Raw genomic sequence first — 12,849 nt, 5'->3', positions numbered from 1 at the left:
GCATGCAGCTCTCTCTCTCTCTCTGCCTTTTAAATGTCAAAACATTTGACATTACACACACTCCTGACTCCATCCAGATCAAGAGTGGAGAGAACGCAGCCAACATCGCCGGGGAGCTGGTCAACCTGACCCGGGGACGGATCTATGCCGGTGACATCAGCATGTCTGTCAGGCTAATTGAACAGCTCTTGGACATTCTGGACTCTCAGCTCCAGGCCCTGAGACCAGCCAATAAAGAGTCGGCTGCACGCAATTACAATAAGGTAAATTTATATAATCGGTGCAGATGTACAAATGACCTTTTGTGGAAATAAGACAGGAAATGTCAGTGAATGCAGGTTTAATCGTTCTTTTAATTGATGTTTTTCTTTTTTCAGCTGCAGAAGAGAGAGCGAACGTGCAAAGCATATGTTCAGGTAAGACGGATGAATGGATAGTGAAGCAAAAGCAAAATTTGAATTTTCCTTCCACTTCACTAATATGCAGTAATTTGTGTTGGCCTGTCACATAAAAATCCATGTAAAACCATTGAAGTTTGTTGTTTATAACATCACAGAATGTAGATCGTAAATACGTTGGCAGGGCACTGCACAGACGGATGAACAGACTTACGGACAGATAATCTTCTGTCTCTCTGTCTTTGTCAGGCTGTGGTTCAGATAGCTGATAACCTGCTGGGTCCTGAAGCCCTGGTGTCCTGGGCCGATATGAGCAACCTTGACCAGTCCCGTTCTGCATCGCTGCTGTTGGATGCAGTTGAGAAAGGAGCGTTTCTGTTGGCGAACAATCTCTACGAAGGGCGTTTCAGTGACAGGGCACCGAATGTCGGTACGTCGAGTTTCTGTTTCCCTGCATTTTTCTTCTTACACAGTGTGTAACATGTGTACTCTTGTTTTTTATTAATTCACAGATCTAGAAGTGTATGTACTAAATACAGAGGCCGACATACAGGACTTGACATTTCCTCACTCCTATGACAGCGACAGCATCCTGCAGATATCAGCCCTGGCCCTGCAGCAGTACAGCAACAATGGTCAGTGGCACTTGCAAAAATTGGTATTAACATATGTGTAATGGTCCATCGGTATAGCAGGTGGTTAGTTGAAGCTCCATATATCAATATTTGCTTTAAATGCCTGAACACATTTTCCCAAACTTCTCAAAGTTTTTTCACACTCTGGCTTTGCTTTGCAGGTCAGGTGAAGCTGGTTCTTTCCCTCTTCAAGAACGTGGGCCCCTTCCTCACCACCCAGAACTCAACTTTGCGGCTGGGTCTGGGACTTGCCCAAGGCCAAGAGCCCAGACGCAGAAGCCTCGTGGTCAACTCCCACGTCATCTCTGCTTCAGTGCACAGAGGAACCAACCGAGTGTACCTCACAGAGCCAGTGATCTTCACTCTCAGACATCTTCAAGTATGTTTATTTACATTTAATTTTCTCAAAATTAACATATAGATGGAGTAAATTCCCTTCTCTTTGGGTTCTTAGTTTCTTTTAAAGCCAGTCATGGGACATTTGGTTGTGTTTTTATTTTCATCCACAGCTGGAAAATCACTTTGGTCCCAACTGTTCTTTCTGGAACGCTTCGGGGGTTTCTGGGAGTGGCAGGTGGTCCACGCAGGGCTGCCGCCTGTTGCACACAAACAACACACACACAACTTGTGCGTGCAACCATCTGTCCAGCTATGCTGTCCTCATGACATACCAGCAGCCAGTTGTAAGTTGCACATCTGTACATAACAGCATTTGATACAGTTTTAGACATGGAGAAATTTGTTGGGCCTCTGGTAAGGATGGATAATAAAAAGCCCTAGGATTTAGGTCTTGGGACTGAGGCTGCCACGAAACAAGGTTGATTTTGTGTCTAATAAACAATTTTTGTGTTACTTATGTTGTGCGCTCTGAATTATCATCCATCTATGACAGAACCAGAATTGACCTATTTTTAGTTTTCTGGCACAGGCCACCAGATTTTTATTTAAAATGTCCTGGTGCTTCAAAGAGTTCATGATGCCATGGTTCCCAGAGCCTTTGGCAGACAATATAGACCCACAGCATCACAGATCTTACACCATACTTAACAGTGGACATGAGGTGCTTTACCCTAAAGCTTAGGTCCCAAACAATCATTGGCATGAAGAAAACATCAAATAGTTGTTATGGATGCCACTCTTTGGTGCACTTCTACAATATTAAGCTTATATCATCCTCATCACCATGAATGTGATAAGATAAACATGAGTCACATCTTTACCAGTGTGGGCAGTTAATTTTGTCCATCTCCCTAAATCTGAATTAGGTTTGATCTCCCAACTTAAATAATTTGCCAAATATCAGCCCAATATGAATCAAGCACCTGTCATGCGCTTTGTATGTGTATTAAAATTGTAAACCACGAGACATGTGACAGCTGTTCTTTCAAATGGCCATGTGTTACCTTTTTCTTATAATTTCCTTCCTCTTCCACAGAGAACTGAGACTGCAACTGTGCTCTTTACTAAAGTATATTAAAAAAAAAAATCAGACACAGCGTAGGCGGTAAATAGCTGCTGCAGACATGCCAGTAGGATATTTTATCCTTCCATGAAATTAAATTAAATGTTCTCTGCAAGATGTTCTCTTTATTAGCTGTGATTTATTTATATAAATAGATGTTATGTAACAAACACAAACAGGTCCAAACACTTTATAATACATCCACATATGCTGTAAAATCTGAGTGCACTAACACTCTGCCTCTGCATTAATGTGTTTTTGTTGTTATCACATATAAATAGACATCTTGCTTTGACTTTTGCTTCACAGTTTGGTGCCAGTGTGGAGGAGCTTCTGGTCTACGTGGTTTCCTGGGTTGGCATCGCTGTTGCTCTAGTGTGTTTGGCTACCTGCCTTATCACCCTCTGCTGCCAGGGGGCGCCATGGCACACAGACCACAGCACCATTCACTGCAACCTGTGGGCCAACCTGCTCATTACAGAACTTATCTTCCTTATTGGTGCCAACAAGACTAAATACACCGTTAGTACTATTAGACAGACAAGCATGTGTTGATGTAGAATATTTGTGTGCCCTTTTTTTTGTTGTTGTTTATTTTATGCTCACATTTTCAGGTTCTCTGCTCCATCACTGCTGGCCTCCTGCACTTTTCGCTGCTTTCTGTGTTTTGCTGGTTGTGTCTGGAGGCCGTGGAGCTGTACCTTCTGCAGAGGGAAGTGTTTGAGGGACGTAACTCCAGGAGGAAGTATTTTTACCTCTGTGGTTACTCTGTGCCTGGGCTGGTGGTGGCTGTTTCTGCAGCCATTGACTTCAGAGGATATGGCTCGAAAACAGCGTAGGTTCATGAACCTGTGGAGTGCTCTGCTTTCCCTACAGTCTAACATCAGCGTGAGGAGTTTAATTCATTATTTCTCTGGGTGTCTGTGTTAATGCTTAGGTGTTGGCTACGCACAGATAACTACTTCATCTGGAGCTTCCTCGGACCTGTAGCTGTCATCATTATGGTAGGTGTTGGTGGTCCTGTTCAGTGTACCGTACTGTGCAAAAGTTTTGAACCATTTCTTATTTGTTTGTATTTTGCTTGAAATGCATCAGACATTTGTTTAATATTTTGAAGAGATCTTGATCAAAAGTTCCTCAGACTTTTTGTAGGTCTTTTAATCCATGTATTATTGGACTATGGCTGCTTTTTTACTTATTATTACTCAGGCACCTGCTTTACAAGCATGTTTTAACTGTTGTTTTATTATTATTTTTTTTGTTTGTTTGTTTGTTTAATAATCCCCCTAATCCTGACTTAGTAATCATTGTGTATTTAGAGTCTCCTAAATAAATGATCCAGCATTGTGTCTACACATAACAGTCAACTTAAAAAAACAAACAAAAAACTTTTAAATTGGATCTTTGGGGAGCCGAATGATGCCTCCATCAAATCTTTGATGGATTTTTTTTTTCAATTCAATGACGAACTAACAAACTCCTGCTGATAAGAATTATAGAGTAAAGGCCTGAAATGATGAACCAATGTGCAATTTTATTATTTACTAGGTTGGGCTCTAATGGTTATTCAGACTTCATCAGACTCTTAAAAAACTGTCTAAGAAGGACCCTGGCCATCTGTTCTACAGCACTCTTCATTCCATGATGTAAAAATAGAAAGAGTGTGCCAATACACACCCTCCATTTCTGCTACCTGTATGACCCCTTCTCTTTTCCAATGGTTATAATCAGTCTGACAGAGGGAGGTATCCCAATCCTTGTGGTTTTTAGTATAACAATGACCATCAGTGGGACCCTTTGTGGGGTGCCTTGAGACGACATTGTTGTAAATAAGCGCCGTTTAACTAAATAATCTGAACTGAAACTATCTGTGTAGTTATGCTGCTATAGGCTTAGGCTGCTGGAGGACATAATGACCACTTTCACCCTCTTCGCTACATTCTCACACTACTCTCCAATTTTGCATTATTTGCTGTTATTTCAGCTTTTAACTTTGTTCTCTCTATTCTCTTCCTAGAAGCTACACCTGGCCTGACTATGTTTCTACCTGTGACACCTTTATGGAGAGGGGCATCGTCCGAGCTTCTGCTGGCAACAACTTAATGCTCACCCTCTACCGATGATCCACATAGCTCTGTCTTTTAGTGTTTAACCCTTTCTCTCTCCTAGACATGGCGATTGACTGAGCTTTACTGTAACTAATTATATGTGCTCTCTTTCAGACTCTAACCTTGAAAACTGGCTCAGAGTTTATCTGTTCTTTCTTTCTAGATGAAACAACTAAAGGAGCTACATCCACTAACATTTACTTTTCCTTCCCATAGAAAGTACTCCTGGATCAGTGCTTCTTTGTTCTCTTTGTGTCTCTGCTCTGTTCTCTCAAACCCCCAGTCGGTCGTGGCAGATGGCCGCTCACACTGAGCCTGGTTCTGCTGGAGGTTTCTTCCTGTTAAAAGGGAGTTTATCCTCTCCACTGTCGCTACATGCATGCTCAGTATGAGGGATTACTGCAAAGTCAACGCCAGTGACTGTCCACTGTCACTACATGCTCATCTGGGAGGAGTGAATGCTGCAAGTCACTGACTGGATGCAATCTGCTGGGTTTCCTTAGATAGAAAAATGTTTTATCCAATTTGAATAAATAACTGAATCTGAATGCACTGTTCAATGGTTAGTTATTAATTGGAATGTATGTACCTGACTGTTGTGAATTGCCTTGAGACAACATGTGTTGTGAATTGGCACTATATAAATAAAACTGAATTGATACTGAAAACCTATCAAGACATGGCTGCCCATCCATACTAAGAGGCTGTCATCGATCATAAACTGTGGTGTCAGTAATTGAGTCCAAGATGTTGAAACAGGTAAAAAAAAATCCCTGGGGCCAACAAGTAATGAAATAGCCATTTGTGACACTGCAGAAACTAATGATCATTGAGTTTTTTATTATTTCTGGAATATATAGAAAATTAGAAAATGAAAAGGTAAATGTTTTACTGCTCAAATATCAGGAATGTTATGTAAATGTTAAAAATATCTATAAATTTTAGTCAGGGCAAGTATGGAATTGTAAAACAGATAATTAGCAGGGATGATACTTTCTATCTGCTGAAGACTGATTTTTTTTATGTGTGACACTTCTTTTGTCCTCCACTTTAGGCTAGTACAATATGTTGCTAGTGTCAGGTACAGAGACTAGACTAAAATGATTGAAATAGCAGCTAAAGTCCAAAGAAAAACTTGGAAAGGCTTCAAAAACCCTGGAAAACTATTGATAAAGTCAGATTAGAAATATAAGAAAGAAATGAGGCCCATTATAGAGGGAGAGAAAGAATTCACAGGGTTTAAAATCTTTGCACAGTAAATGCCAGCTTTTATTTTAATTTCTCTCTAACTGTCTTCATTAAATAACATATTTGTCTTTGCTTATTTGCCTCAGTTGAACCTGATTGTTTTGGTGATGACCTTACATAAGATGCACAGCACTGCTGCACTCAAGCCTGACTCCAGTCGCCACGACAACCTGCGGTCAGTCAGACTGTTTCGAGCTGTTTTTTTGTGGATAAAGGTCACAGTGTCTGAATGAGTTTAAATCAGTATGTTTGAAGAATTCATGGCAGGAGGAGCTTTAAAACAGCACCTTTTTCATGTTTTGAGTTGTAAATTTCAAGGTTTTCATGCTAAAAATGAAATATCTCTAAAGCTTTGAAAGCAGCATCATCTGCTTGTTGTATAGAGAAGAAATTTGAAAGAAACGACTTGCGCTCTATAAGGCAATCCACACTGAGTTTTAACTTTGCTGGCACATGCACATCTCTCACTGTGGCGTTCCTATTTTCCTTTGTAGAAACTATCGGGAGGAAAACTCAGGCACATTTTGTTTAAGGTTTAGATTCCTTGTGAAATACATGCAGAGCCGACTATTTTGATCCACAGAGGAGAAAAAACACAGAGAAGTTTGGAAAAGTTTTTGGCACCCCAAACAGAAAATCTATTACTGTGAATATTTCAGTAGAAGATTTATCCCAAAAGGTATTGAGTCATGCATGAAATAGATTTTGTAGCTTTTCAAGAAAAATGTAAAAGTTTGGAAACTCTGTCTGATATTTATTTTGACTGATAGCCAAAAGCTTCTCTGTGTCTCTGTAGCAAAACGATAAATAAAACAGTTAACATAGGAATGGATGCGGCTGGGGAATGTCAAACGAGAGATAATCAGTTTCAGGTTGCCATCTCCTCAATGTCATTGAAATATAACATTAAATAGCAAGGTGAAAGAAAAAAGTGCCTCCAGAAAAATGTCAATGGGATGTCTCGATGGGGGCCAATGGAAATCTTGAAAAAGCAAAGTACAACAGAAATTCAGAAAATGTATTGTGCTGATTTCGCAATGATAAATGAAACTCTATGGACAAATGACACTTAAATAAATAGAATAATGTATGTTGCACTTCATTGATGCTTTTATATGAGTTGCAAAAATCCTTTAATCTCTTAAGTATGATTGAAAATTATCTTGCACAGTTCCCTGCAAAAGTATTTATTCCTCTTGAGCCTTTTCATTTTGTCACCTTACAGCTACAAACCTGAATGTATTTTATTGGAATTTTATGTGTAGACTGACACAAACTGTGAAGTGTAAAAAAGATAGATGGTTTACACAAGTCGTTGCAAATATTGTATTCAGCGCCCCTGAATTATTACTTTGGAGAACCACTTTTCTCTGAAAGTCTTCTGCGGTAAATCTTAACCAGATTTGAGACTGATGTTTCTGTCAATTCGTCTTGGCTCAAACTCAGATTAGTTGGATGAGTAGAATCTGTGAACATTCATTTTCAGGTTTTGCCACAGATTAGATTTAGATTTTGAGGGGCAATCTTTACACCTGAACATACTCTATATTTAATGTTGTTTTCCTGCTGGGAGTCGAATCTCTGTTCCACTCTTCAGTCTTCTACAGGATCCATCCATCTCCCCTCCCCCTCCAGATGAAAAGCATCCCCACAGCTACCATATTATGCTACCATCACCATGTTTCATAATGTGGAAATTATTTGTTCATGTTTTTATGCATGGTTATGTTTGAGTTTTTGTGCCACGCAAACTGTTTTGCATGTAGCCCAGAAAGTTCAATTTTGATCCTATCAGAGCAAAGCACCTTCTTCTAGACGTTTGCTAATAGTTGCTTTGTCAAACAATTCTCCCACCTCAGTAGTTGATTCTCATTAGTTAAAATGTGTTAAAACTCCTTAAAATTGGTTTCAGTGGATTTTATTTAGCAGTGTCAGAGTAAAGAGGCCTGAACACAAATCCATACCACACTTTTCAGATTTGTATTTGTACAAAATGTTGAAAACCATTCAGCATTTTCCTTCCACTTCACAATTACGCACATCTTTGTGTTGGTCTATCACGTAAAATTCCAGTGGTATGTGAATATTGTAAGGCTGTTTTACTGTCAGTTCCTATACACACCCACCATCACAAAGTAAATATAGGACAACATTTTTCACTGAGCTAGAAAACAATTGTATAAGAAAAGGTAACCAGTTCTAATCCAAATATCTGCTTTAAAGTTAAGATATCAAAATTCTTAAATCTTGTATGCTAATGCTTTGTGGAAAAATGTCACATTTTACTTGTAATATTTCTTGAAACTTGAGTATGAGACTGATTATGATTTAGATATGTAAGCTCTTTAGCCTGTCAGAAAAATAAACTTCATTTATCTTGTGTCATCTTCCTGCTTCGCCTGCAGGGCCTGGGCGGTGGGCTCTCTGACTCTCCTCTTCCTGCTTAGTGTCACCTGGTCCTCGGGCTTGATGTTCCTGTCTGGTCCATCTCTTCTGCTGGCTTATCTCTTCTCCTCCCTCAACACAGCCCAGGCCCTACTCATCACCATCCTCCACTGCACACTAGCCAGGAAGGTCAGCCTCAGCTTTCAGGAGTCATCATGTAATTATATTTGTCTGTTATTTGTGACTAAACACTGTTTATGTAATGGGGTGTAGGGTCAGAAGGATTATGGACGATGCCTACGTCTCTCTCAGTGCTGTGCAACGTCCTCATCCAGCTCTCCAGACTCGGTGAAAGGTGCCGCGCTTCGCTCCAACAGCCGCTATACTGGCAGCCAAAGTCGAAGAGCAACAGCAAACAGACAGGTGTGCGACGATGCATTTGACCTGCCGTGAGCTTTGTCTCTATTTGACCTGAAGCACTTTTTAACCATGAGGTAATTTCTGAATCCAGAGCCGCATCAGAAGGATGTGGAACGACACGGTTCGCAGGCAGACTGAATCCTCTTTCATTGCTGCAGACGTTAACAACACTCCAACACTTAACAGAGGTGAGGTTTGGGCATTGGTTTTTCTTTCAGGCTGCTGTGAATAAAAATAACCATTTGTTACATATTTTCTCTCTCTTTCCATTAGCTGCTTTAGGAAACCATTTCCTTACAAACCAAATGCTGCAGACTCATGCTGGAGCTTCTCCTTATGACACAATGCTGGCGCAGGGATACAATCAACCCTTCACTTCCACTGGTACATCTCATTAAACCATATGTGATCCTTCTGTTTTTACATTTATCTAAGAGAAAAAAGGCCACTTTGATATACTCATACAGAATAAATGCTCTGCATCTAAGTGTTTCTAAAATATTTTTATTGTTGAGTAAATCTGTGCAGAATCACTTCAAATTGTTATTTAAAGTCAGACTTCAATGTTTCATAGGACAAAAATTATATTTGTATCTTTATGGAAAGATTCAAGAAAAATGTACTTTTTTTCCTGTAGGACTGCAAGAATTTTACAGTAGAACTGAAAACCCTTTTTAACATTAAAAATGTATTAATATCAACAAGTAAAATTAAGGACATATCACACATAATAACCTAATAATTATTAGAATGATCATTTTATTTCTGTATTCATGTTCAGCTGAGCTGCTAAATCTGAACTACCTAGCCATGAAAAACCATTTCCCGACTTCTTTTGTTTTTGCCTTATTTGATCACATTTAAATGTTTTAGATCAAATGAGTCAAACTCAGGCCCACTGGCCAAATTGGCAGCAGTGTAATTATATTTGGCCTGTGAGATAATTCTAAATGTTTATTAGAGTTGGCCAGCTGGTAGACATCAACTGCACCGTTAATAATACCAACCCCAGAATGCTCAGCTGGTGGTTGGCTTGTCAGTCAGGACCCGCAAGACGTCTCCTATGCTAACATTCATTGGCGACCTCATTCTACAAGCAGTTACGTCGGACCACCCCTCCCAAAAATGACCAAACAAAAGGAGGAAAAAATAAGCTTTTTGGCAGGTTGGGAAGTTTATAAAGGTAATGGACAGACCTGTCATATGTACTGAGCCAACATAGCTGTAAACAAACAATATAAAAAATTACTTTCTTCAATAAATATTAAGGTTGGCCAACATTTTTGTCCAAGTTTTTAATTTTGGCTTTGGCTTTGTATTTCAGTTTGAAAGCCTTGTTTTAGATAATCAAACTTACACTTACCGGCCACTTTATTAGGTACTCCTGTGCAACTGCTCATTAACGCAAATTTCTAATCAGCCAATCACATGGCAGCAACTCAATGCATTTAGGCATGTAGACATGGTCAAGATGATCTGCTGCAGTTCAAACCGAGCATCAGAATGGGGAAGAAAGGTGATTTAAGTGACTTTGAATGTGGCATGGCTGTTGGTGCCAGACGGGTTGGTCCGAGTATTTCAGAAACTGCTGATCTACTGGGATTTTCACGCACAACCATCTCTAGGGTTTACAGAGAATGGTACGAAAAAGAGAAAATATCCAGTGAGCGGCAGTTCTGTGGGCGCAAATGCCTTGTTGATGCCAGAGGTCAGAGGAGAATAGCCAGACTGGTTCGAGCTGATAGAAAGGCAACAGTAACTCAAACAACCACTCGTTACAACCAAGGCATGCAGAAGAGCATCTCTGAACGCACAATACGTCGAACCTTGAGGCGGATGGGCTACAGCAGCAGAAGACCACACCAGGTGCCACTCCTGTCAGCTAAGAACAGGAAACTGAGGCTACAATTCACACAGGCTCACCAAAATTGGGCAATAGAAGATTGGAGGAATGTTGCCTGGTCTGATGAGTCTCGATGTCTGCTGCGACATTTGGATGGTAGGGTCAGAATTTGGCTTCAACAACATGAAGGCATGGATCCATCCTGCCTTGTATCAATGGTTCAGGCTGGTGGTGGTGGTGGTGTCATGCTGTGGGGAATATTGTGTACAGTGTACCCATCTTCTGATGGTTACTTCCAGCAGGATAACGCGCCATGTCATAAAGCATGAATCATCTCAGACTGGTTTCTTGAACATGACAATGAGTTCACTGAACTCAAATGGCCTCCACAGTCACCAGATCTCAATCCAATAGAGCACCTTTGGGATGTGGTGAAACATAAGATTCGCATCATGGATGTTCAGCTGACAAATCTGCATCATCTGTGTGATGCTATCATGTCAATATGGACCAAACTCTCTGAGGAATGTTTCCAGGACCTTGTTGAATCTATGCCACGAAGGATTAAGGAAGTTCTGAAGGCAAAAGGGGGTCCAACCTGGTACTAGCAAGGTGTACCTAATAAAGTGGCTGGTAAGTGTAGATACTAATACTAAAGGCTGATATGCCTTTCCTAAATGATGACCTTTTTTATTAAAGGAAAAAAACTCATTAAATCATCATTAATTTGATTTTGTAATTACACAAATTGTTTATGAGCAAAGGCGATTTTACAGCGTATGACAGATCAAAGGAGCCAAAGAGCTTAATAAAAATAATTTCTATTTAAATAAATAATAATTTTGTGAAATGCTGTCAAGAAAACAAGTTTGTTTAAAATACTAAATGGACTGAACTTATATAGTGCTTTTCCAGTCATACCCACCACTCAAAGCGCTTTACACTAGAGCCACATTCACCCAGTCACACTCACTAACGCTCACACATTCATACACCGACACGCAGATCAGTAGGCAACTTGAGGTTAAGTGCCTTGCCCAGGGGCACATCAAACCCACAACCTTCTGATTGCAAGACGACTACTCTTCCTACTGAGCCACAGTCGCCTTTAAACAACCCCTGTTAGTGACTAGAGCTGTTAGCATTGGTAACTATAACAGCAGCCTCTCTGGTCTTGTTTTAGATTGTAAATATTCCTACCTTGTGTTAAAGTTTTTCAACAAGCTACCAACATTTTCAAATCCATTTATGTTCCATCAAAGCTTGATGGTCAAGCTCAAAAGAATAAAAGAGGCACATTCAGCACTTTCAGGTTTTAAAACAAAACCTCCTGCTTAAGATACATAAAAACAACTCCAAGTAAACTTCATAGAGTGGATATAGATAATTCTTGTAATATAAAATAAAAATATTCTAATGTATGAAAAATATTTTAAACATATTTAGAGTACATCCATAAGTACAAACTTGTTTGTTTATTACTTTCATTATGTTGAATGATTAAAAACGGCTTCTCTATTTGTTTCTTTTTTCATGGTCTTTTTCTGTGCCTGATCATTATAAAGGTTTTATTTTAATTTCAGTTTGAGAAAAAATGACTTCTTTGTTGCAATGTTTTTGGTTTAAATATTTTGTCTTTTATAAATGTTTTTCACACTTTCCTTCTCTGTCTCTCCGTCTTTATGTGGACCAGTAGGAACCTTCAGAAACAAACAGAGTATGACCCCTTTCCTTTTGTGCTCCTTAAAATCATTGAGCACCATTTCTTTCAATTCATGGACTCTCAGTGCAACAGCTACAGAAAGTAAATAAGCACCAATCGTTCAGTCACCTTGCAAAATTATTCATACCTTTTTTTCCTCTCAACATTTCGTCCAGTTCAGTCTGTCCTGCAAAAATGGAAGGTGTATGTTACAACTGAAAACCTTCGGGGGTGGGGAGCTGGAAATCAATAGTATCTTTATAGTACCTGCAGGAATTTGCAAGTCAAGTGGGAGTATCTGTCAACAGTCTTCCAACAATTTGCTGGAAGACTTATAGACATGTGGAAGAAGGTGCTCTCCAAAACTGACCTTTTTGCCCTTTGAACAAACCACTCACATCAACCTGCACACACCATCCCCACTGTAAAACACTGTGGTGACAGCATCATGGTATGGGAATGCTTGAATTCAGCCGGTCCATGGGAAGATGGATGGGGGTAAATACAGGGTAATAATGGAAGAAAAGCTGTCAGAAGCTCACAAAGACTTGAGACTGGGGTGGAGGTTTACCTTCCAGCATAACAGTAGTGCTAAATATACAGCCAGAACCTTTGTTTGAATAGTTTAGAATAAAGCGTATTCATGTG

General features: G+C 39.7%; 1 protein-coding gene across 5 annotated transcripts in view; it reads left to right on the top strand.

Moving 5' to 3' along the window:
* Positions 1–12,849, top strand: part of LOC124868441 (adhesion G protein-coupled receptor L1-like) — a 55,066-nt gene that overhangs the window by 36,818 nt on the left and 5,399 nt on the right. For 3 of the 5 annotated variants that reach the window (XM_047365713.1, XM_047365716.1, XM_047365712.1), the window contains 15 exons: positions 78–263; positions 378–416; positions 648–828; positions 911–1,033; positions 1,195–1,412; positions 1,543–1,716; positions 2,805–3,017; positions 3,110–3,330; positions 3,433–3,499; positions 5,938–6,026; positions 8,257–8,425; positions 8,510–8,659; positions 8,748–8,844; positions 8,930–9,040; positions 12,193–12,216. In XM_047365713.1, the coding sequence (XP_047221669.1) occupies positions 78–263; positions 378–416; positions 648–828; positions 911–1,033; positions 1,195–1,412; positions 1,543–1,716; positions 2,805–3,017; positions 3,110–3,330; positions 3,433–3,499; positions 5,938–6,026; positions 8,257–8,425; positions 8,510–8,659; positions 8,748–8,844; positions 8,930–9,040; positions 12,193–12,216 (2,062 nt within the window). The remainder of the gene's footprint in view (positions 1–77; positions 264–377; positions 417–647; positions 829–910; positions 1,034–1,194; positions 1,413–1,542; positions 1,717–2,804; positions 3,018–3,109; positions 3,331–3,432; positions 3,500–5,937; positions 6,027–8,256; positions 8,426–8,509; positions 8,660–8,747; positions 8,845–8,929; positions 9,041–12,192; positions 12,217–12,849) is intronic. The other 2 variants (XM_047365714.1, XM_047365717.1) reach the window with 2 other exon arrangements.

This window comes from Girardinichthys multiradiatus, chromosome 5 (genome assembly GCF_021462225.1).
Source record: "Girardinichthys multiradiatus isolate DD_20200921_A chromosome 5, DD_fGirMul_XY1, whole genome shotgun sequence".
Classification (NCBI taxonomy): Eukaryota; Metazoa; Chordata; class Actinopteri; order Cyprinodontiformes; family Goodeidae; genus Girardinichthys; species Girardinichthys multiradiatus.
Note: the sequence above shows the minus strand (reverse complement) of the source record. Positions and strands in the feature narration are given on the sequence as shown.